Below are 26,200 nucleotides of genomic sequence, written 5' to 3'. Positions count from 1 at the left end.
CAGGAACGTGAGATCTGACCTGAGCCGAAGTCGGAGGCTTAACCCACTGAGTCACCCAGGTGCCCCTGTCCATTATTCTTATGCTGGTGCCGTGCTCTTCTTATTACTCCTCTTTGCGATGCTTCAACGTTACAAGTACTCCTGAAGCAAGCACCTTAATACTTTTTAATACAATAAAATCCCTACGTTGCTTTGAAAGACAAATTCCTTAGTGCACGGTTATTTCTGCTGATAGAGAGACCATCAGGTCACTAAATTAGTTTGTATACAGACCATTTGATATATTTTGTCATTAAAGAGTCAGTTTAAGATTTCGATCCAAACTTGAGAGACTATTGAATGCTGAGAATGAACTGAGGGTTGGGGGGGAGGGGGGAGGGGGGAAGACAGGTGGTGGTGATGGTGGAGGGCACTTGAGGGGAAGAGGACTGGGTGTTGTATGGAAAACAATTTGACAATAAAATATTATGAAAAAAAAAGATTTCAATCCATTTGCTGCCCACATCAGCAGAAATATTAGATAAATATTATAAAGTCTGGGAATAATCTTTATTGGGCATATAGCTCAGTGTCCCCATCAATGTCTAGGTATGTGTTTCAAGAAAGGAAGTTAAAATTTTTGGATGCTTACTAAAGTCTCACTCACTTTTGATAATAATGACTTTCCTTAAAGGTAAAAGCAGTAAAATAAATTAGAATAACCTCTCAATAATAAACACAGGGTTAATTCTTATTTTATTATTTCAGGAAAATACAATTGTTTTGCCGTCTTAATGGCAGTAATTCCTATTCTTCTTTATTTAACAGTCTATTAAAAAAAGCAATCATTTTTTAAACCAGGGGAGGCACATATCAGAATATTTGAGGTGGAGAATATTGAAGCATTCAGTTTCAATGATTGTACATTTTTATTTTGATTACGAAAAACAGACTTTGAAGTTTGCCAAGCATCCTGTAATTTCTATAAATATTTCCATAGAATATATATAAATATTTTATAATATCAAAATGCATATCAGAATTACAAAAGGTGAGAAATACAGTGATCTTGGTCATGAGAATGGGCATCGATTAAAAGACTCTCTAGAGCGTAAAATTTGAAAGTGAAAATCTTAAATCTTTGAATTGTGAATGAATCAAATTTAAGGAGAGACCAACGAAGATTATGCTGTTGGTACTTTCTCTGACCTTATGAAATAACTAACAGTGTGCTGCTTTGAGTAGCAAAATGATAGAAGCCTTAGGATGAGGCAAATGATTAGCATAAAGTCATTTACAGCAGTGTTTCATTATTTATTTATTTATTTATTTATTTATTTATTTATTTATTTTACAAATGTGTTAATTATTTGAGCAGTTTGGACCTTGGGGACACTTGATTTCTTTAGAACCTCTTTACGAGCATTGTCTTCTTGTTCTGTTGTGTTCAGGAAAAAGTGCAGCCCACGGTATTCTAACAGGTTACACATTGGTGTTATGAAGTCTTACTATTATTTTCTATTGAACTGGGTTCATTAGGGGTGATATTTTTGACTAATTTGACCTGGTCTTAAGTACAAGACTATAAGGAATGGAGACCCAAGTAACGTGTAACAACGGTGCATTGCCACGCAGGTTTTTATACAGTATATTTTCAGTGTATTTTAGAAATGTAAATATTGTGGTTAAACCACTGCAAAATAAAAATGTCACTATTGTAATGTCTCTTTACTTGCAAAGAATTTAGCTCAACTTTACAACTGATTCCTGAGGATATTCATACTTAGTTAGGTATATAGTGAAATATCACTGGCTATTATCATAAGAATGTCAGGAAGTAAATTAGCATTTAATTAAATGTTAAGTCTGTTCTTCATGATCTCTGAAAAATCAAGTGATCTTTCAGGTTCCATGGGATTATATTTATTGTTGAGGAATTCATGACATCTTAAAATAGTGAAGTCATTAATGGGCAGTTAAAATTTTTCGATCAAAAATTTCTGCCCTATAAATTCTAGTCACTGGAGATAGTACTGTACACTTGAGAAGTGACTTCGTACTCCTGTCTGTGCTAAGTAGCAGGATATTAGGTATATCAGAAAATAAAAAAAAATATAGAAAGGATGATATAAAATGCATGTACATGGATGCATTCCAAGCCCCATCCTGGGGGATCTTCATACATATCATTTGCATTCTGCTTTGTTATCACTATCTGCTTTGTTTCACTTGATCCATGGAACATAAGAAGATAGCCCTCTGCAAACAAAAAGCTTCTTTTTGCTTGCCTGTATTGTTACTTTGATTCCCAAGTTTCTTCTGTAACTTCTATTTGGTTTCTTGTCCATATACTTATCATGAAGTTATGTTACAAATAATGTATCAGTTTTGTGTATCCCACAGAAAAACCATCTAATCAAACAGTAAGTCAAAAATATGAGTTACAGCTAAGCCAGAATGAGTTTATACCGATAATATTATCAATTTGGGTATAGTCATAATTCCTAGTTATCTCCACTAAAAAATTCCCAAGTGACCTTATGTGTACCACAGAGGCATGAAGAACAAACAGCTCTTTATAAATTAAAAATCAAGGATTCTTTTCCTCCTTTTCCCAATGTGTGTGCATGAGTGTGTGTATGTGCAAACACACACACACACATACACACACACACACACACCTGAGGGAAAAAATCCTAACTCTAAGTGTTCAAGGTTTTTATGTGTTAAGACTTGTGTATTTTATTTCTTGTCCTATGCATAGGATATATTTTTCACCATAATCACATTATCTTAATAACATTTGGAACAAATGACTATAAATAAATAAGGCAAATCAATGAAGTTCACATATAAAATTTTATATCCTTTGCTTCTCAGATAATATTTTTGACAGGTTACTATCCATCCATTAAGTCCTGGATGCCTTATATTCCTTTGGGAATTGGCACAAGGCCTTCTTGAATGTTAGATTATGCATTTGGATCTCTGATTTAGTGGAACAGTGTGTAAAAATCTCTCATAATCAGAACACTCTCTATTGGCTCCACATCTGAGGATCCCCAAGAGTGCTGTTTGTTCCCGTGAACATCTGGAATAGATTACATGCAGTTAATTGGCTCCAGGTTGGGCTTGTTACAGACAGTAGCATGCAGTATAACCTATGCAATTCACTAAATCCACCCACTTTAGGTTAAATCACACCTACTTCTCTCTATAATTCCTGCCAGATGCAGGACACACGTGTGGGTACATCACACACACACACACACACACACACACACACACACACACACATCCACTGGAAGGAAAATGGCAAAATATCACTAGATCAGTGGAGAGGATTTTGGCTATATATTTAACCCATAAATTACCTCAATTAAAAGATTAACATTGAATTCAAAGGATTGTTCGGAAGAAAAATAATGAATCGGGAACAGCAGATTATAGAGAGTGACTGTTTTATAGTAGAAAAATATTTAAAGTTAAAAAGTTCCGGCAGTTTCAGGATTTTTGTTTTATTTTGTCCCTCACCCTTAGCCTCTGTTTCAGCATGTGTGAGTGCTTATCAGAATGTCATTGTAGCAAGGAAAACAGAACTTTGATTTTTAACTTATTTAACAGTATTAATGAGTTGGGTTACAAGGAACAGTATAACTACTGTTCATTGAAAACCAAAACATCAATCTTCTTAACTTATAGTGGTGGAGGCACAGGGCATGTCTTAGCGATTAATGATCAGTTGGAGGAGGAGATATCTCAATACATACCCAAGGGCCATTAACCCCAACTAGTCGTTAATTCCCAAGAAAGGTCCTGTACTGAGGTCATTATTGCTAATAAAATGCACACATGGAAAGTTCTCTCTCTTTTGCCTGGGTGCATAAACATACATTCACATTACATGCATTGTTGCATGTCATGAAGAAAGAAGTCGTAATTCAAAGGTCCAGAAGTTCAGAAAAACTAAGCCTAATGAGAAATTTCATCTACTTAACTCTACATTCAATTTGCCTTTCATTTTGGTGGGAGGCAAGGGTAGGTGGAATAACACATGTTTGTAGATCGAGTCTCTGGATCTTCTTCAGAGACCCATAATCTGCTAACATGTAGATCTAGGGGAAAATGAAAGGAACAGGCAAATAGGATTAGAGAGTTGCAGATGAGTATGGATGGAATCAGCACATATGATCTAACCTCAAAGGCAGTGTGGAGTAACTGCACTGTTTGAGTCATAATATATTAGGTACCAGAACAGGCATGAGGCACATTTAGCAGTTAGGTCAAGTTGGTATTTGGTGTCCTCTGTCTTCTACCTCTCTGGATTATGCTACTCTGTCTCTTCCTTCTTCTCACAGCAATCTAACCAAGACTTTAGTGCTTTAGGTTTTTCAAGAACCCTCAAAGAAGTATCACTGTCTTCTGAAACTGTCTCTTTTTACTTTCTGTTCTCCTTTCACTGTCCTCCATGAACCTGTCCTTGTCTTGCTTAAATATCTATGATACACATTTGAGCTGTCTTCCAAAACATCCCATAACTATCTTGATTTTACTAATTATTTCATGGAGCTTTAATTATTTGTATATATAATCCATCATTCCTTTCAGAAAATATCTTATTTTTTCCTCATCTATAAATGGTTAATAAATGGTTGGAGACTAGCTATGATGTTAATGACTGTTATGCACATATGCTTGTACATATACTCCTATTTGCATAAATGTAGTAAGTTTTTAAGTACAACCTGTAAGTCAATGGATGTACAATATTTTACTGGTATAAATGACAAATTGAAAGGTTGCAAGATTTACTTCTTAAGAGATTGAGATTATCTAAAACTAATCCTGATAAACCTTCCTTAGACCAGCTAAAGTGGCAATTTTGTGGCAGTAATATTTTGTCTAGATTTCAAATAATACAGTGTTTTAAGAATTTATTAAAATTTTTTTAATGTTTTATTTTTGAGACAGAGAGAGACATAGCATGAGTGGGGAGGAGCAGAGAGAGAGGGAGACACAGAATTGGAAGCAGGCTTCAGGCTCTGAGCTGTCAGCACAGAGCCCGACACGGGGCTTGAGTCCACAAATGTGAGATCATGACCTGAGCCAAAGACGGAGGGTTAACCGACTGAGCCACCTAGGCACCCCAAGAATTTATTTTAAATATATTATTAAAAGAAGGACTTTATTGATGTTTAAAATATGCATTAATTAAATTTTAAAAACTAAGGTTTTCATAAAGGGCTTCTATTGGCATAGATCTTTTTGGTCGGAAGCACATTCCTATTTCCTCTCAAATGATATTTAATTAAGTGAAACCATTAAGAAATGTCAAGTGAGTGTGAATAAAATATATAGTATGAGGCATATTTAGTACAATACATATTTTAAAAATTTTTAATGTTTATTTTTGAGAGAAAGGGGAAGACAGAGTGTGAGTGGGGAGAGGCAGAGAGAGAGGGAGACACAGAATCTAAAGCAGGCTCCAGGCACTGGGCTGTCAGCACAAACCCCAATGCAGGGTTTGAACTCACAGACTATGAGATCATGACCTGAGCTGAAGTTGGACGCTTAACCTACTGAGCCTCCTAGGAGCCTCTTAGTATAATATTCTTAAATGACTATCTAAATTACCCTGACTATCCACATATGTGGTAATCTTCTAAATAAAAGAATTAAATACGTGCAGACTACACACAAGACAGAATAATTAGGTACAAGACAGAATAATTAGGTACTTTTTATAGGTATCTTTGAAAGTTTGAAAAAATATAATTTATTAAGCATTCAGGTTCAACATTTCATGAATAAAAAAATAAAATTTATATATTTCCTTAAGATGTTTGTCATGTATAACAATAAGTCAATACATCCCCAAATTTTATTTTATTTCATTTTCCCAGATTGATCTTAGCTTTTGAGATTCAAGGTAACTAGATCCTTGATATTCAAAGGCATTTACTTAAGAATTGATCTTTCATAAGAAAGTTCACTCGTATTAGATCTTGTCTTAAAACTAAACCATATAAAGGGAATATTTTGATAGTCAATAATTAGAAAGTTACTTAAAGTATGCTTTTTTTTAAATCACGGCTATAGTTGGGGCGCCTGGGTGGCTCAGTCGGTTAAGCCTTCATCTTCAGCTCAGGTCAGATCTCACGTTCATGGGTTCGAGCCCTGTGTCAGGCTCTGTGCTGACAGCTCAGAGCCTGGAGCCTGCTTCCGGTTCTGTGTCTCCTTCTCTCTCTGACCCTCCTCCTCTCATGCTCTGTCTCTCTCTGTATCAAAAATAAATAAAACATTAAAAAATTAATCACGGCTATAGCAGTTACTAATGAAGTATAGAAATTGTTTGCACAAAAGGTAAAGCAGGTACCACATCCGGAATCTTCCCTGGAAGCAGGTATAGCAAGGTTCTTTCTGTGGGCTGTTTCTCAGAAAGACAGCAGTGAGTTTGTGGAGAAAAGAGAAGTTGAATTCTGTGAGAGTTGAAGATCACTTGATTCTACCACTTTGCAAAGCACCCAAAAACTTAGGGGTTAACAGGCCAACTCTAGCTAAGGTCCTGGCCAAATATTTTAATTCACTTCTTATGTGACCAATGTGACCTTGGGAGACCCATTTAACTCTGTACTGCCATTTCCTCATGTGTGAAATGAGGTAAATAATTACGTATCCTTTAAAGCTGTTGGTAGCATTATTAAAGGATAGATGGGGACATATTTAAATTTTAAGTTTCTTTGAGCAAAAATTGATTCCAGTCATGTAGTGCCCAACTGGAAGTGGTCAGGAGCGCCTCCCGGAGCCTGGGTAAAGACTCGTGCAGAGACAGTGCCGAAGCAGAGAAAGAACTGGCTACAGCCTGAGGCCTAGTTGGTTGTTTGTGATTGGGTGTCCCTAGTGTTTTGACTTTGTAACTTTGAGACACTTATGGACTTAGATTTCAGCTTGCTTAGGAGGTGGCCACAGCATCAGAGCCACCTCAGTCTAACGGCCTCCTTGTTAGTTGATTTAACAGGATTAAGTCATTTCATTTATGGAAAACACTTTAAAGAAAGTATATGGTACATATAAATATTCAATCAATTTTATTTGCAATTATTATTATCAGGCTTCGTTTGAAATATGTGTTTTAATGATTTCATGTCTCAAGAAAGACATACCAGGCAATTTATTATGGCAACCTAGTTGATAACAACTTCTTCTCTTTTGTAAAGCCTTTTATATTACAGTTTGTTTCTTCCGTTCACTACTCCCGTGTGTGGAATAGTATATAGGGTACAGGTAAGATCACATTATCCCAGGCCTAAAATTGGTGGCGGTGGCTCTGATCTAATTATTGCCAGTTTTTCCAGTTTTAGATGTTTTAGATGTTTCCATCTTTTGAAACATCTTTCTGTCAAAGGCCACCTACGTGACTCAGTCAGTTAAGCCTCCAACTCTTGATTTCATCTCAGGTCATGATCTCATGATTCCTAAGATTGAGCCCCAGGCCTGCACTGTCAGCACAGGGTCTGCTTGGGATTCTCCTTCTCTGTCTTCCCCTCTCCTGCTTGTGGTCTCCCTCTCTGTCTTTCAAAATAAATAAATAAACTTAAAAAAAAATCTTTATGTCAGAAACAAGAGAAGAACTCCCTGAACATGACAACTTTTATTTGTTTTTGCTTGGGAATCTTTTTCCTTGGGGATGATACAGAGAAAGAATAAGTTTCTACCAGTATTCTTATTTGAGTAAACAACTCATGAAGTTAGACAGAGTTGGTTCCTCCTGCATCTGTGTTAAAAACAAAACCAAACAAAACTTAACTAGAGAAAGGAAGGCTAATTATCATAAATAGTTGAAATTTTAGTTATGCATTCCCCTCTGCAACTGAGTAATGGCAGGCCTGAATTTTATTATTCAATTCTGATTCATTTCCCTTGTAACACTTTGCAAAGTCAAAACAAGGGAGAAGGATCAATTATTATTTTTAAAATCTATACACATTCAGAAAATTATAATTTAGTAAGTCTAAGAAAATCTGCAAACTGCTAGATTAATAGTTATTTTCTTATTTTTTAGATTAAATTATCAGCGTTTGAAAGAGGACACTGTTTTCATCATGAATGCTACTAAAAATGAGAGACCAAAGTCCAGAAGCCATGTTTTTCACCTTTTTCATGCCTTGATGATGCTGAGCGTGACAATGCTGTGTCTTCCTGTCATTGGAACCTCTAAGCAAAATATTCCACGACTCAAGCTGACTTACAAAGGTAAGTCTGTAAATGTTTTTCAGATTATGTTTTTGATGACTGTATTTCTCTTACTTAGAATGCATGACTTCAGTGAAATGTTCATAGTATTGGCATCAGTTAATAAAAATATTACAGAATACAGCACTCAATTATTATTTTTGTGAGGAAAATGGTGTCAAAGGTGTTTGTGTACACTTCTCAGTTCCTTATTTACAATGATCAGCTACTGATTAAAATAAGTAGGAGATTTGGGTTTATAGGTTATAATCAGATTGTATTAAAACAAGTCCCTAAAAATAGAAAAAAAAACATTAATTTCATATAGCTCATACTAATTAGTTTATCCCTAGTTAGACTGAATTTATTTTTAAACAAAGTAAGATATCTTCAAAAAATTAACACACTAACCTATCTTTAAAATCCCAAACATATACATGTTTATTTTTTTAAAAGACCATGGGAAAGGCTTGAAATACAGTAGTGAAAATCTATTTAAGAAATGAAATCTGCTAATTGTTTTTAAATGTTTACATTAATATAAAAACAAACTTTATATGAGTTATATCTAGTACTCTTACATGTGTGTATGCTTGTGTGTATAGATAGATAGGGACTATGCCAAGTTTTATTCTTAAAGATTTATTTCTTTTGTTTTCCTTTCTTGGCTTCTTTAATACTCTAAGTATTGAGAAGGATGTAAGGACTTATACTCCTTTATTCCAAACTTGGTAGGTAAAAATTATGCCTGCAGTTTTAATAGCTCTTTAAAACAACTTATTTTCTGAGTTCAAATTAAATATCAATAATAAAACCTAACTTCATGTTAAATGTAAGTGGAAGTGGAATTAGCATTATACCCATTACACATTTCATATGTTGGTATCTGTCTGGAATTTATGTCTCCTGAATTAAAGAGTTAGGGCAACATATTATTTTTGAGTTCTAATATTTTTCTAGAATTTTTTAAGCAGGTAAAAAAAGCAAAAAATAAAAAACAAACCCAGAACATTGTCTCTATAGTTAAGGGGAGGATTAACTGGGGAGAGATATGGAAACTTTCTGGAATTATGGAAGAGTTCCCTATCCTGATAAAGGATGTGACTCCCCAAGTATATGAATTTTTCACAAACTATATTCACAAGTCAGAGTTGTTCATCTGCCTGTACTCAAAACTAATCTTAAGAAAAGAACAGAAAACAAATATTAAACTGCAATTAAAAGAAAGCTGCAAAGGTTTATAAGTAAAGAGGTTGAAGAGGAAAAACTAAAAAGAAACTCTATCTGATTTCTATCATACAGTGAATAACACTATAGCATTGCATTGATTTGAGTGAACAATGCAAGATAAATCAGACTTGCAAAGAAACATTAATCATTAATCGTCATTGACCATTCAGTGAGCAGAGCATTGGTATAAAGACTGTGTGTTGTTATTTCATCCTTAGCACCAGCTGGTATGATAGGGATTATTATTACCACCTTCCTAGATTATGAGGATGCTGAGGTACCAGGAAACTGAGAAACTTTCCAAGGTCTCAGATTGGGTCCTGGCTCAGCTCCTGAGTCAGCCTCATGCTACATAAAGACTAACTGCCTGATCCTATTTCTTAGTTCCTGGTCATTAGTAGTTTTCTCCTGAGGCACTTACAGACCAGAGTACCAGAGTGAGCTTTAACATATACAAAAGCACCATGCTGATGCTTGGCTGGTTATATGATTTTCAGTTGTCAAAATTAAACATAGTTGAAGAAGGCACATGCTCTATTTAAGATTACTGAGTGGCCCAAAGAGATCTACAGACTTGTGAGATGTTGTGCTCTTTGATAAATATATGGAAAAACAGTAGATTGTCATTGTGATCATATGAGTTCATAATCACAGTTTCATTAAGGGCGCCTGAGTGGCTCAGTCAGTTAAGCATAATCAGTTTTTTACAAGTGCTTATAAAATATGAACTCAGATCTGGTAAGTTGATCATTTGAAACTAACAAATTAGTCCCTAAAAATAGAAAAATATTATTAATTCCATATAGCTGTTACTAATTAGTTTATCCTTAGTGTGAGGGTTTTTAATGTTTTGTTTGTTCTGTTCTCTTTGTGTTTCTGTATGCACGTGTTTTTGGACTTGGAATCAATCCTGTGAATTCAGTCTTGTTTTACTTATCTCTGGGTAGACCGGCACTCCTCAGTGCCTAGCACTTCTATAAAAGGAGAGCTGGTGTAAGTGTTGGATTACATGCAGGAAGAACTACTCTTTTGATGGTTTTTCTATTCAGTATACTTTCCAAGTGTATGTGTTTTAGATTTTTTTTACTACATTCAGGTAACTTATATGTCACAGCCTGGTAGCAAAGGTTGAATGCAGGATGGGAATTACAGAGAACTCCCAAAACCCACCCTTAAAAGATACACACACACTCAAACACACATGTGCGTGTGCACACACATGCACACACACACACACACACACACACACACACACACACCTCTACTACCTCACCATTCATTTCCAAATTGTATGCTAATAAGTGAGTGGTCATCTTTTGCTAGGAGAATTATTCATGACCCTGAAAGAGCATGCCTCTTTCCACTTTAAAGAATATGTTGGGGCGCCTGGGTGACTCATTCAGCTCAGGTCATGGTCTTGTGGTCCCTGAGTTTGAGCCCCATGTCGGGCTTTGTGCTGACAGCTCAGAGCCTGGAGCCTACTTTTGATTCTGTGTCTCTCCTCTCTCTGCATCTCCACCTCTTGCACTCTGTCCATGTTTCTGTCTCTCTCTCAAAAATAAATAAACATTTAAAAAATAATTAAAAAAAAAAGATATGTCATCTTCTCTTTGGAAATCCTCCACTCAGCACTATGAAGTCTACATTTCCTATCCACTTCCAAGAATGTGAACAACTTCTGTGTCTACCTTTTCTATACCATAGCTGAGAGTTTAGAAGGAAAATAATTCAAATCCTAATATTTTTAGGTGAGCTGCTCCAGAATAAATAGTTATGACATAAAAATTCCTGCTAATTTAAGGTTATGGTGAGGAAAATTGCCTGTACACAACATTCCTACTTCTGAGTTAATGATCTTAGCTCTCCCTTGGCATTTTCCTTCTCTTCTGATCCTGACCGATGAATTAGTTCAGCTAGTACCACCCATTGCTTAGACAGTTTTGGGAGCATCTAAAAGTTTGTGCTTTGGGCATGAAAACACTTTGAGAATGAGAAGTTAGAAACATCAGCTAAAGTGAAAAAATAATTTTTTTGAAAATAATTAATTTTTCTGGGCACAAACTTAGCTTTGTTTTCTTTACTTTCCGTGGTTCATGCTTCCCTAGATGCTGACCAGAAATGTAGCCCGTATCAGGAGCGTTAGCTTCTTTGAACAGCTGCAAGATTATTTTGAGGAATTTTTTAAAGGCCAACAGAAAATATAATAACCATTTTATCCAAAGAATGCTCTTTGATAAAGACTTAGCTTTGAACTTCTGAATCCACAGGAGCTTGTTTGGTTCTATTGTTTTGTAAAGAGATTTCCCTTCGGTTGCATATTTTGAATTCTTGCACATGCATGCATCCTAAATCTGTTTCTTGAGTAACAGGTAAGAAAACTTGGAGATCAGGATGTTCTATATTTCTAGGATTCATGTTATAAGGTTATTATATACATTTTGCCTACAGGTTGGGCTTCTCCCAGTGGCATGTACAGTTTAAACTGCAGATGTAGTAAAAAAAGTAACTTGTGAGAGATGGCCTATTTCAATCCTGTAATAGTATAAACATTCCATATTTCACAATTGTTGTGAAAGAACTCATGGGTTCAGGATATTTATTACCTAGGAATCATTAGCATCCGTAGTGTTATTTGGAAAACCAGAAAATGAGCTGGGTAACGTAAAGAAGAACTGGACAAAAGTTTTGAAATAGGAAGAGAAAAATGAAAGTTCACTGAATACACAAAGACTCATTTCTTACAACCAAATTGTTTTTTTTTCTTTTTTGCATAGTCTCTAGCTTTTCTTTTTCCTTTCCTAATATTAGCCTTTTAGTACTAACTTACATGTGATTGGCTTATGGTTCATCTATTATATATATATGTATATACATGATATGCATATGTAAAGTTTACTGCATCCTTTTGAACCTGGCATAAGGGGTATTCAACTATCAATTCCATTTGAACATCCCCCTGAAACTCTTGCTATCTCGAAGAATCACAGTAAACCTACAAAACACCAGTTAGTCAACCCTGAACTCCCACATATTAGATTCAGGAAAGAAACTAACCCACTCTAATAGTTACCATATATTCACCCATTCTATAAATATGTTTTGGGCAACCACTGTGTTCATTAGATCAGAGAAAAGTCACTGTTATCTTTGAATTCCAGGAGACAAAGAACAGGTAAATAAATGAGTATCTTTTCAAAGAGTGGGAAGTGCTGTAAAGAATATAAAACAAGAGGGTGACAGGCTCCAAGTATGCTACTTAGACTTTATCATGTCTGTTTTATGATACCCTGAAAACCATTGTTTTTGTATGTATTTTTTTAGATAAGAAACATTAGACTCAGAGCCTGAAGGCCTTGCCCCACAACAAGAGGCTATTAAGTTGTGTATCTTTCTCTCTAGTTCAAGGCCCATTCTTTTGCCACCTGGTGTCCTTGAGGGAAACATTACATATTCAGGAACGCAGATATCAAACTACAAAAAATACATAAAAAGTTTTGCCAGTACTTTTTTGGCAATATGTTCTTCTCAATATCACAGTACTAACTAGGTTTCGATCCTCAAAAACTTACATGTATTTTCATAGACAAGAAAAACTTGAAATTACCTTTACAATTTTTCCTTATAGGCGTGCCTGATTGGCTCAGTCAGTTAAGCTGTTGACTCTTGATTTCAATTCAGGTCATGATCTCACGGTTTGTGGGTTCAAGCTTGCACTGGGCTCTGTGTTGACAGAGCATCAGGCACGCTCTCTCTCCCTCTCTGCCCTTACCCTGCTCACGCTCTATCTCAGTCTCTCTCAAAAACAATTAATTAAAATTTTTTAAAAATAAAATAAAATAACCTTTTCTTCTGTTGGTTACCTGAAACAATGTATTTGATAGAATGGTTCTTTGTTTTGTTGGACTCTTCTGAGCAATGAGTAGTTTCATCTGTATACTCTTCTTTATTTACAAATTACTTTAGCTAGCTGTGAAATGCTAAATGTGTGTCTCAGAAGAGATTCTTGGTTATCTGACGCATGTAACTTGCTTGATTTGAGTAGTCCAGTATTCTGTTACCTTGATTCAGTATGATGTAATTGTGAAGACCGAACTGCTTAGGTCATAACTGCTGTTACTAGTTGTGAGATATCTGGATGTTTATATTCTGTGCTACCACTTTCTTATTCATAACACAATAAGTGTAACAGTAAATCTAAGTGCCGTAATTTAGTTAATTCCAATAAAGATACTGTTAAGGCATGTTGACCCATGTAAAGCACTTCAAACAGTGTCTCCCATAGTAAGCATTTGATCTTTTGTGAATTGATTTTTTGTGAAACAATATTATCTTGCTAGATGTGAATGACTGTTTACAGACCAAAGGTTTCCCTATGAAACAGCTGTGAAAAATATTAGCTAGCTCCCTCTTGTTTACAACATATGTTGAGATTGCTTCCACTTACTCCCAAAGCATTTTCTACTGAAGTTAATTTCCTTCAGTTAAATACCACCCAAAGATTATGACTTTATTAAAGGTGCTTTCCAGAATTTTTACTGTTATGGTCTTCCAGTAGTTAATAAGCCCTTCCAGTTAAAGAGATCATTGTTGACCTTGATAAGAGTAGTGTCTTTGATGGCTGGTAGCCTTCAGAATAGGTTAAAGTGAACCATTAAAATCATTCAGAAGTTCAGACCACAAAATGCAATCTAGAGTGGCCTTTTTTGTTGTCAAATTAATAGGAAAAGAAGCTTTCTCTAAATACCTACCCCTAAGTACTTAGTGAAGAAGCATTTTCAATCTTATAGTAAGAATTTCCATGTAATATATGTAATTTTTTTCTGTGAGGCAAGTCACTGATGGTTTAATTTTGGTAAATCTGTCATATTTGAATGAACACACTTGTTTTCCCAGATGTATTTTCTCAAAACTGAGGCTGTTCAGTTGGGCTTCTGTTGTTTCAAGAATTCAGGGATAATCTTATTGTGTATGTGATGTTTAACTGTCAACAGTTAATAACAGTGGTTTCTGAGTGCCCATTACGTTTCTGGCCTTGTTATGGCAACAAGGGGATATGTCAGCAAATAGAAGAGGCAAAAATTCCTGTCATCATGTGGTTTATATACTGATATGGAAAGGCAGGCCATACACAAGTACATTGACTAGCAAAATAAAAGATGATAAAGTGCTATGGAGAGAAATGATCAGGAAAGTTAACCAGGAATGGCAGGAGTGTACTGGTTAAGTATGGTGGTAGCTCACTGAGAAAGTGATGTTTTTCACAAACACTTAAAGAATTACTATTGCAAATCATGCAGATACTTGGAAAATAATTTTTTTTTTTGGCAAAAGAAACAGCAAGTGCAGTTTCATGGTCATGAGGTCATGAGGCAAAAATGTGTCTGCCATATTTAAGGATCTTAAGGAAGACAGCATGATTGTAAAACAGTGAGATAAAGGAAAGAAGATTGATTTAATTAGAGAGTTAATAGAAGGAAAAAGAAAAGAGGCACCTGGGTGTCTCAGTTGGGTGTCTGACATTGGCTCAGGTCATGATCTCACAGTTCGTGAGTCTAAGCCCCACATCGAGCTCTGTGCTGACAGCTAGCTCAGAGGCTGGAGTCTGTCTTGAGAGTCTGTATTTCCTTTTTTCTTTGTCCCTCCCCTGCTCACACTGTCTCTGTGTCTGTCTCAAAGGTAAATAAAACATTAAAAAATTAATAAAAAAAAGAAAAAAAAAGATTCTTCCACTGTTGTCATTGTCAAAACATTGGCTTTTAGTCTGTGTGTTGGGAAATCACTGGAGAATTCTGGCACAGAGGTGACATGATCTGACTCTTATTGTTATAGGATCATTGTGGTTTCTGTATTGTAAATACACTGAAAGGGAGAGGTCAGGGAAATAGACATATTATATTAATGCCAGTAAGAAATGATGGTCTGTGGGCCAGACTAGTTGCAATAGGAGGATGTAGGAGGAAAGATTTTATGCAGGTAGAGCCAACAGGATTTTTTGATGGATCAGATATGAAGAGAGAGGAGTCAAATCTGAGTCCATCTTTTCTTTCTTTCTTTCTTTCCTTCCTTCTTTCTTTCTTTCCTTCCTTTTTTCTTCCTTCCTTCCTTCCTTCCTTCCTTCCTTTCTTTCTTTCTTTCCTTCCTTCCTTCTTTCCTTCCTTCTTTCTTCCTTCCTTCCTTCCTTCCTTCCTTTCTTTCTTTCTTTCTTTCTTTCTTTCTTTCTTTCTTTCTTTCTTTCTTTCTTTCTTTCTTTCTTAATTTAAGAACAGAATACCATTAATTGAGATGCTAAAGATTGTGAAAGAAGCAGGTTTTGGGGGAAAATCAAGTGGACATATTTGTTGGAGAAGACAAGACGATTTAGATGTCTAAGTAAGATGCCAGGAAGGCATTTGAGTATGTAATTTCTGGAGTTTATGAGAGATGTCATTGGAGATATGAATTTGACAGTTAGCATATAGAAATTTTTAAATCTGTGAAACTCTATGAGAGAAATAAAGGCTGTAGAAGAATTTAGAGGATTGAGTTCTGGAATTTTCTTCAGCCAAGAAAGTAAAGAAAAGAGAAATGAGCCTCAAAGTGAACTGAAAAGAAGTCCAGAAAAATCATGTTGGAGAAAAATCAGTAGTTTGTAATATACAAAAAGTCAATGATGAAAGTAAAGGAAAAGGTACTATCAGCAGTGTCATATTCAGCTAATGTGTCTTCAAAGATGACAAGTAAAAATTCACATTAAATTCAGCAACAAAATTTCACTGTTGGCCTTGATAAAAGCAGTGTCTTTGGGTATGGGAGCCATGGCACAATTAGGATGGATTCGTAAGAGCATGGGCTCAGAGACTGGAGAGAATTACAGATATTTCTTTCATTCAAGGATTTTTCCTATAATAGAGACATGGGCAGTAGTAGCTGGAAGGAAAATAAAATCAAGAGGTTTTTTATTTTTCTTTTTCATAAACTAAATAACGCCGTATTAATATTCTAATTGTGAAATAATCTAGTAGAGAAATGATGATTCAGGAGAGATAGTAGATAAATCATACATTATTGAAGAAAATAGTGATGAAATTCCATTCTTTTCTCTATAAGTGGCTACTTTTAAAACATATATTCATGAAAGTGGCCCATTTTGCATAATAATCTATTATCTGGATAATTGTCAGTGCCAGCTATTGCCTAGATGGGAAGATAGGTAAAGCAGATCTAAAACTATGTTTAAGGAGGAAAGTGTTCATTCTTTGATTAGTGATACAGGTTGTAAGTACTATAAATGTTTAGAAAATTGAGGCATAAAGATTTGGAAAGAAAACTCCAGAAAGAAGAAATAACCCCAGAGTCACATAAGAGATAATTTTTAAAAAAGACCCAACTCTCCTGCTTTTTAATTCAATAGTATTTATACTACAATTTGCCTGCATCCAGGCCTATTAATTAATAAAAATTAAAATCTATTTAACACTGTTTTTGAATACTGTGCTAAATACTATTAATCTGTGGGGGGCCACAAAGTGATAGAAGTTACACAATAATGTACAATAATATACGCTTTAGTAGTCCCATAGGAGTATTGCACAAAAAGTGTTCTTGGAATTAAGAGGGGATATAAAACTCACTGAGACCTCCAAAACTCAGCAATGTCCCCCTGGCAGGGTAAAAGAGAGCACATTATGGGGTGCTTTGTTTGTGCCTTTGATTATGCATAAATGTGGAAGGAACTTTAGAAGTTGTTGTTTAAGTAAAGGCAATTTTTTTTCTGGGTTTAAACCCTATTGAGTCTTTTTTAGTTAAAAAATTCTTTTTAAACAGATCTTGTATGTGGTGGGATTACTATCCTATAAATTGTTGAGGAGATAAAATTTTGTATATACAACTGCTTGTTTTAGGACTTTTCTTACCTAAACTGTGGCTCTAATTACTTACGCTTTATTAAAGGAATTTTTATAATGAGATTTTTTCAATACATGCATAAACATATAAATTTAAGGACAATTGTATTTATTTTTTTAATGTTTGTTTGTTTGTTTAGAACACCACAGGGAGAGGGCAGAGAGAATCCCAAGCAGGTTCTATGTCAGCACAGAGCCTCAGGTGGAGCTCAATTTCACAAACTATGAGATCATGACCTGAGCTGACATTGAGAGTCAGCCTCCTCACCAACTGAACCACCCAGGCACCCAATTTAAGGACATTTTAAAACTGAATGCCATTGGATCTGTTTTTCTCAGAAAGTTTGACAAATGCCTCTGTGCTTTGAAGAACTAGTAATGTATATTTTGCATTTTTGTGAAAGTCTTTTAAACATGCTGATTTAATCATACTAGTTCAAAAGAAGTATGAATTAGAAATAAGTGCTTTTTACTTTTAAAGAATTACACTCAGAAAGAGGTTTATTTGACTAAAGTCACAGTGAGCCAGGCACAGTCTAGAAAATAAGGTAAACATTTCAATAATCCCAATGGAATGGTGAAGTGGAAGAAGCAGTTGAACTTGTCTGTAGGTATATTCTGTAAGAATATAAGTAGAATTGTTTTGAAAAAGAATCTCTACATCTGGACTATAGCTGTAATAGGTGACAGAGCTTCAAGTCAGAAGACCTTAATTTTAGGTCTTTCTGGCATGTGCTGTTCAGGCACCATTAAGATGATGATTCACTCTTTCCCAGTCTAGATTTTCTCATCTAGAAATTAGTGATAATCCTCTAGTTCTCCCTGAGGATCAAATTGAATAAAATAAGGAAATTTCCTTGAATGTAACAAAGCACAAAATGAAACTTGACAGGCTTCAGAGGGAGTCCAAACAATATATAGTTGAGTTAATTTAAGTAAAAATTGAAATTCTTCATAAATACAATTATGTTTAGGCATTTCTGGTAGCATTTCTGCTGCTGCAGGTAACAGGAAATGTACCTACAAGTCAATAATAAATTAAATTTCATCAGGGTGCCTGGGTGGTTCAGTCGGTTAAGCGGCCAGCTTCGGCTCAGGTCATGATCTCACAGTTCATGGGTTGGAGCCCCACATTGGGCTCTGTGCTGACAGCTCAGAGCCTGGAGCCTGCTTCAGATTCTGTGTCTCCCTCTCTCTCTGCCTCTCCCCTGCTCACACTATCTCTCTCTGTCTCTCAAAAATAAATAAAAAACATTTAAAAAATTTAAAATAATTATAATTTATCATTTTTGCCTCTCCTTCCAGGTTAATGCATGTTAAATGAATGTGCTTCCCTTCCTTGTATGACAGAACTGCATGGGAAAGTTCATATGTTATTGGTTTAACCTAAACAGGTCATTTATCACTTATAGCAATCAAGTTAGTTATAATTTAATATATTAGCTTAAATTAGGGATGTGCACATTTGACGACTGTACAATTGTAAAGGAAAAAATATCTGGCCATGTTGCATAAATTAACACGTGCCATGTTTTAAGTGTTTGAGAGAAACTTCAGTGTGGGGAAGCAGGAAGAATTCAGCTCTTCTCTTCAATGCAGCAGGGCCACATTGTACTTTAGCCTTTCGACTCCAACTTTGGTTCAATGGTCTGTAGCACCAGAATAATCTGGGAGTTTGTTAGAAATATACAACCTAATTCCCCCAGGCCTCTTCTAAATGAGAAACAAGAATCCCAGCTGATTTGAAAGCATGTTAAATCCTGAGAAGCACTGTTCTAGAGTGTTCTTTTTCAGACTTCTTCCTCTTTCCTCACCTGCCCTCCTTCCAAGCATTTGGAGATAACAGCCAGAACCTTTAATGACTGCAAACGATTAGAGCCACAGTTGTATCTCTTAATGGTACATTAACCACGCTAAATTATTAATAAGCCTGTAATAAATTCTGCTTTGGATGAAAGGTAGGTAAACCAACACACAAAAGAATCACTAGTTAGAAAACCATTAGTTAAGTATTTGTTAGACTTCTTATGTGCAAGGAATGGTGATGGCTTACAGCATTGATTTAGACATTATTCTTATCTGCAAGGACTTCTGGGTTTTTTAAGGGACAAAATAATTGCAAAAATATTAATTCCATAGGAATAGGACATTTTTAAAATGAATGTCATCCAAGAATTTTGAAGAAGGTTGGGTATTAAATGGAACTTTGAACATTGAAAAACAATTATACTTTATTTATTGAACATTGAAAAACAATTATACTTTATTATACTTTATATGTTGCCATTGGAGATTTCGATTATGAAATTGACCTAAATTAATCATGATTTAAGAGGAAAATAAAGTAATAGATAGCATCATGTGGTAGAGATTGGTGAAAGAGAAGGACATAGAAAAAGTTATTTATGAATCAGTTATAGTAATTTAGAGAAGGAATAGTACAGATCTTGGCCTGACTAACAAAAAAAAATAAATATTTGAGGAGGAAGAATGGAAAATTTACATGATCAAATTTATGTCTTAAATTTACTTGGATGCTGGTGTGAGGAAGTGAAATAGAAGTACCAATTATTTAAATAAAGGAAATAAGAGTAAGGGACCAAGGGAGGTAAACTTAAAACAATTCTGATTTTTTGAGCCTGGGAACTGGGTCATGTCACTAAGTCACTAAAGTCAGTAAGATCAGTTGATTGGGGAAAATGACAGTATCAAGCCTGTTGTTGGAAGTTATGAACTGTGATTTAAGAGAAGCAGTGTGGGGTGCCTGGGTGGCTCAGTTGGTTAAGTGTCCAACTTCTGCTCAGGTCATGATCTCCCAGTTCATGGGTTTGAGTCTCACATTGGGCTCTGTGTATACAGCTTAGATCCTGGAATAGGCTTCAGATTCTGTGTCTCCCTCTCTATCTGCACCTCCCCTGCTCATGCTCTGTGTCTCTCTCAAAAATAAACATTAAATTTTTTTTTTAATGGGGCACCCGGATGGCTCAGTTGGTTAAGTGTCTAACTTCGGCTCAGGTCCTGATCTCATTGTTTGTGGGTTTGAGCCCCACGTCAGGCTCTGTGCTGACAGCTCTGTCTCTCTCTCTCTCTCTCTCTTTCTGCCCCTCACCTGCACATGCTCTGTCTCTCTCTCTCAAAACTAAATAAAACATAAATAAATAAGAGAGGCAGTGCAGTTTTAGGTGTCTATCTCAAAGTCATGAGCAAAGATATAATAATTTGTGAGACAAAAACAATTATAGGAAACTATAAATGAAAAACATTATTTCATTGCCTATGCTCTATAAATACTGCCTGAAATTTAAGAGAATATTATTCCATGACTGTATATTTAATCTCCCTCTTAGAAGTCTGTGTGCATACTCTGATGCAGTTTCTCCACACACCTCTATCTGGATTACCTTCCTTGGGTATGTGAGATGGGGACCGTACTCTTTCTGGAGAAAACCTAGAGAAAAATTCTACAGATAATTGGCATCTGTTTGGAATGAAAAGCCAAACTCAAAAATTAAAAAAAAAATTTTTATCACATTTATTTATTTTTGAGAGACAGAGACAGACAGATTGCAAGTGAGGGAGGAGCAGAGGGAGAAGGAGACACAGAATCAGAAGTAGGCTCCCGGCTCTGAGCTGTCAGCACAGAGGCCGATGCGGGGCTCAAACTCACAAACTATGAGATCATGACCTGAGCCGAAGTTGGATGCTCAACTGACTGACCCACCCAGGCGCCCCTAAACTCAAATTTTCTTGAGCCAAACTGAAAACAAAAACAATCAGAATTCAAGACATATTCAGTCTAATTATTTTAAACTTCATGACAGTAAAAGTGAAGAGATGATTCAAGTAACTTCTAGAAACAATAAAAGACACATTCAAAGGCTGGGGATACCATGACCTGAGACTTCTCAATCATGACTTTGAAAACTGGAAGATAATGTTCACATGCCTCAAATCGCTAAGAGGGAATGCTGTTCAACCCAGAATTCTATAGTTAGCCCAACTATTAATAAAAGCATATTTAGAGGCATTTTTACAAATAGAAAGTTTTAAAAATTTATGTCTCAATTGTCATGTCTTAGGAAGCTTCTGGAGACGTGCCCACCATAATAAGAAAATAAGTGAAGGAGGAAGACATGGGATCTAGGGGAAGTTCAGATTCGTAATGGGAGAGAGGTAGAAGGAAGTATGAGAAAGCTACCCCTCAGGCAAGAGAACAGCCAGTCCAGTTTGTAAGGAGAAGAAGAAAGGGCTCAGGAGAGACATCTTCAGGAGAAAAACAAAAACAAGTCTGACAGAATTTCATATGAAAGTTTTATGGAGGCCCTTTTCAGGAATTGTATAAAGATCTGATCACGATTTAAATTTTTAAAAATATTTTTAATGTTTATTAGTGGGAGTGAGAGACAGATGGGGCTCAGTTGGGGCTGGGGTAGAGAGAGAGGGAGACACAGAATCTGAAGCAATCTCCAGGCTCTGAGCCATCAGGGGCTCAACGCAGGGCTCAAACCTAAGAACCATGAGATCATGACCTGAGCCAAAAGTGGATGCTTAACCTACTGAGCCACACAGGTGCCCCAGATTTGATCATGATTTTAAGCAAAACTAAGTAAATGTCACAAGTAGGAAATTATTAATTAAAGCAACGTATTTTTTCCCAAGGAAGTATAATCAGAGAACTACTTTAATAAGTGGGGAAGAGTGTTTACATTGTTTAATAATGAAATCATTGAATAGCTTTTCAGAAAAATGGAAGTATTATCATGTCAGGACCTTGGTTAAAGGGAAATCATTGGCATCAGAAGGCTAAAATTCTCAATTTCCATCATTGGGAAGTCAATAGAAATGTCTGAAAATAATATTCTAAAAGTTATTATACATTATTATTTAGAAATAGAAAAAAGAGTAGAAAATAAACTACTAAATGTATTATTATGGGGTCTAGTTTGGAGGTGGACAGAGTATGGGAGAGGAGACAGATGGTTTACTATGTCTTTTAATATTGTTTTTTATGTGAATATGCTTAGTTTTGGTTAATATAATTAATTTTTAAAAAATAATATTTTATAAAATATTGTTCTTTTTCAAAATAGTCTCATTACTCTTTTATCTATATATTCATCATGATCTTAACTTGAGGAATTATTTGTTCCTATCCTATTTGTATTGCTGTTTAGAATCAATAGCTGATGGTATATTAAAGTATGATTTTCTGAGTTTTGTAAAAATTAAATGTACATACTTGACTGAAAATAAAACCCATTAATTTGTGACTTGGTGTCTTGATTTTAAACATTCCTTGAAATTTGAAAGGGGAGAAATTCTCTAGACCTTGAAGGCAGTTAAGAAAATAATTGTCAAATCAGAGTCCTTCTTCTGAGGAAGTTTATTCTATTATGACATTGTTTTTCTGGAAATCTTCTAGGTGCTTATGACATTAGCCTTTTTTTATAGGTCAGTGGGAAAAATTATCACAGCAAAGCTTTTGAGAATTTAAAAGGACTCATTCAAAGTAAGAATTTAAAAGGATGCATAATCATAAATTATGAATCTCACATATGATGGATTATATAAAGCATCTGCTATTGAAAGCTAGCCAAATAAAAATAAACCTGTAATTTAAAAGCATGGATATAGATGGAAATGTGACAGTGCAAAATTCCCACACTCCTCTCCACATCCTGTCCTGGCAAGAACAAAGCTCTGATGATATAATAGCCTTTATTTGTTTCTACTTTATGTTTCCCTACATGGTATCATCTGATTTATTATTGACATAATGTTATAAGACCTAATGAGCAGAATGAGCTTCAACATTCCATTGCAGAAGAGCAAATGAAAATTTGAATTTATTTTCCTGACTTGGTCTTGCGTTTGAGGGAAGAAAATATTATTGGACTTCTCACCTACCAACATATAAAAATAATATAATATATACCAATAGTTTTTAAGTCATCTTTTGCAATGATATTAGGTTTGAATGGTATTCTTTGTGTATTTGATATTGTTTCAGCAGTTAGCTATGGAGACTGAGTATACGTAAATAGAGAACAGTTTTTATTTTTGGTAGGTGAAAGTGAGCTATCTTGGTAACCAAAATCTTTTCATATGATCTCAAGCCTCAGAAAAACAACTGAAAGTCAGGTGGGGCCAATTTAAGATGAGTTAAATTTCCAAAGCTTGATTCCAAGACAGAATCCATGCCTTTTCTTGGACCAAAATTTGGAGAAGCAAATACAGGTTCACAGAAAGCCAAAGGAACTCAGTAAGCCACAACATTAGGGACTAGTTTTCTTTTTAGAATTAACAATTTGCTCCCTTTACTCAATTCCTGATCCAAACTGAGAACAGGCTTTTTTTTGGGGGGGGTGGTAAGAGGGGTGATAGTTTGATAGCCAAAACATTTCTGGAAACTATGGGAAGAAGGAATTCCATAGAAGGAATTTTTAGATATACTAACAGAATAAAGCCCCTGGGGGTTCAGAGATCAAGGGAGGAAAGCTGAATTTATAGGGAAGACAGGAATAAAAACTCTCTTACTTCCTTACTTAGACAGCTTTGCAAAGAACACACTGGAGATGTAACCATCTTCCAAGAAACCTCAGAACAGCCTTACTGATATAATGGTGATTTCTTTTAAGGAAAAATAAGAGTGTATGTGGTGAGAATTTGTGCTGAATATCTTGAGATGGTAGGGAAAACCAATTGGGTTTTGAACTGGGCCATTTTGGGTTGTAAACTTTCTATGCTGAGGCATTCTACTCCTTTGACTGGAGTAGATTGGAAAGTGACTTTCCTCAAAGGTGATTTTCTTTTTACCCCACAAAATTCTGCCTCTAATAACTTGGATTATCTTCTCCAAAAAAGTCTTTCTGTTAAGTGTTCTCTAAAGGATGTGGGAAGCCATTTTTTAGCTTTGTAGTCTTCTTGTGAGAGAGACTGTCAACTCCACCCAGTTCAGGATTTCTGGCAATAAATGCTATTTCAGGGGTATGGAATCTTGTTCATTTAACAGTCAAACATTGAGGAAGTCTGTGTTGCTTAATCCTAAATTTATTAGATTCAATGTGACTAACCACTCCCTTCCTTTCTGGGGTGAAGAGGAAGAATGTAGACCATCAGGTCAAATGTTTCTTCAGGCTAAATGAACAATCGTATTAAGTGACACTAAAAGGGAGATACAAAGAATTCTTTTCAGAACCAATGTTTATTTCAAATCAGTGCAGGGATTATGGGATCTTTAGCCTTCTCCTCACCATGGAATGGCATCTGCCTGTGAGTGAGGAGTTTCATTGTTGCTGAGCTCCACCATTAAGAGCGACATGGTTTTGTGAAACCTCCTTAACCATTCTGGACCTCACTGAATTGGCACATGTGAGTCCAACAAGGATTATTGATAGAATTTCCCTTTAGTTGGAATTGCTTTACGCTATATTCCTTTTCTTTCCAAAGGTTAGAGATGATCTGTTCCAAAGAACAGAGTGATGCCCAGGAACAGATAGGTGAATGACAGTTTACTTGATAATTCTTTAATTTCAATGAAGTTAGGCATACAATTCTAATGCCGTAGAACTCAAGTTTTAGAAGGAGCTTAGAGACCATTCAGTGTCTCTACCCAACATAATGATGAGATAATTGAAGTACTATTATTTGGCTTGGTAAAAGATATGCAGATGGGAATTTCTTCCCATTTTGCTATTAAAGATATTTGACAGTCTGTGACTTTACGTACTATTGTCTTTTGTCACAAGCGTGTTTTCATTTTTGTTGTGTATGAGCATTTCCTCTGCACTGGGCTATAAGATTCATGAAAGTGGAACTTGTTATCAAAGTCTTTGTAACATGTGCAGAGCTCCTGATGTTCTCAGATGAGTCAGTTCTTGGCCTTCATCGTCAACTTTTATAAAGGTAGTGAGTCGCTCCCTTGGGCTGAGCAGGTATTCTAATGATAAATGAGAAGTTATTCTAAATATGGTTTATAACTCCATGTTGGAAATATAGATTTTCTCTGTGACTTTGGGAGAGATATCAACAGATGCTGATGAAGATTCTGGACATAACTTGCAGAGAAAGGCACAAATACATACAAACATATGAAAAATCATGTGGTTTATAAGGTTTTTGATCCTCAGAACTATTCCATTGCTCTGGAGCATTTTATTGATCATAGATCGTGAACACCTGTCTGTGTCATCATTCAATTAAAAATCTCTCACGGGAATGATTTCCATATTTAAATTAGTGCAATAAACTAATAATCTTATCTTCCCTTCATTTCAGAAATAATCATTCTGTAGCTTTTCTAAAAGCTAAATTCTATATGTCTAGAATAAGAGTGGGAAATTGAGAGCTTGGGACACTGAGTGACGCTACAATCTGAGAACAAGGTGATGGAACAATCAGTGGTTGAAAGAACAGGTGGAAGGAGTGATTATGGTGAGTTAAATCAAAGGTTTAGGTAGAGAGAACAAAGAAGGCATTGAGGACCTAGAGGTAAATGCTCCTGTCATCTGAGGAGAGGTGAGGCTGGCGAGGCGTGTATAGGGCAGGCCTCCTCTGAATGGCACGTGCGAGGCAACATGCTCACCCCACCACCCAGTGGGGACAGAACAGAGTGTCTGTTCAAAGGGACTGTAACTGTGGGCAGTCTTAAAAATCACATGCCTGAGAGCTGCCAGTTCAGGAGAAGGAAAAACTGAAGCTCTGAAATATATTGCCAAATTATTCGTCTTTAACTTTCATGAGTTTTCATCCTGCAGAGCCAGCATCCATTTCTGATTCCTCTGAAATTCTCCTGGGAGTATATCAGTTTTAGGTGTGAAAATGCAGGCTCTGGACTTAACTACATCCAACCCCTGATTCCCCCCCCCCCCCCCCCC

General features: G+C 35.7%; 1 protein-coding gene across 1 annotated transcript in view; it reads left to right on the top strand.

Moving 5' to 3' along the window:
* Window positions 1-26,200, top strand: part of SEMA3D (semaphorin 3D) — a 182,582-nt gene that overhangs the window by 44,272 nt on the left and 112,110 nt on the right. Inside the window, exon 2 of the mRNA XM_029928204.1 lies at window positions 8,042-8,232. Within this exon, the coding sequence (XP_029784064.1) occupies window positions 8,042-8,232 (191 nt within the window). The remainder of the gene's footprint in view (window positions 1-8,041; window positions 8,233-26,200) is intronic.

Source organism: Suricata suricatta, chromosome 2, assembly GCF_006229205.1.
Source record: "Suricata suricatta isolate VVHF042 chromosome 2, meerkat_22Aug2017_6uvM2_HiC, whole genome shotgun sequence".
Classification (NCBI taxonomy): Eukaryota; Metazoa; Chordata; class Mammalia; order Carnivora; family Herpestidae; genus Suricata; species Suricata suricatta.
This window is presented reverse-complemented; position numbering and strand designations above follow the sequence as displayed.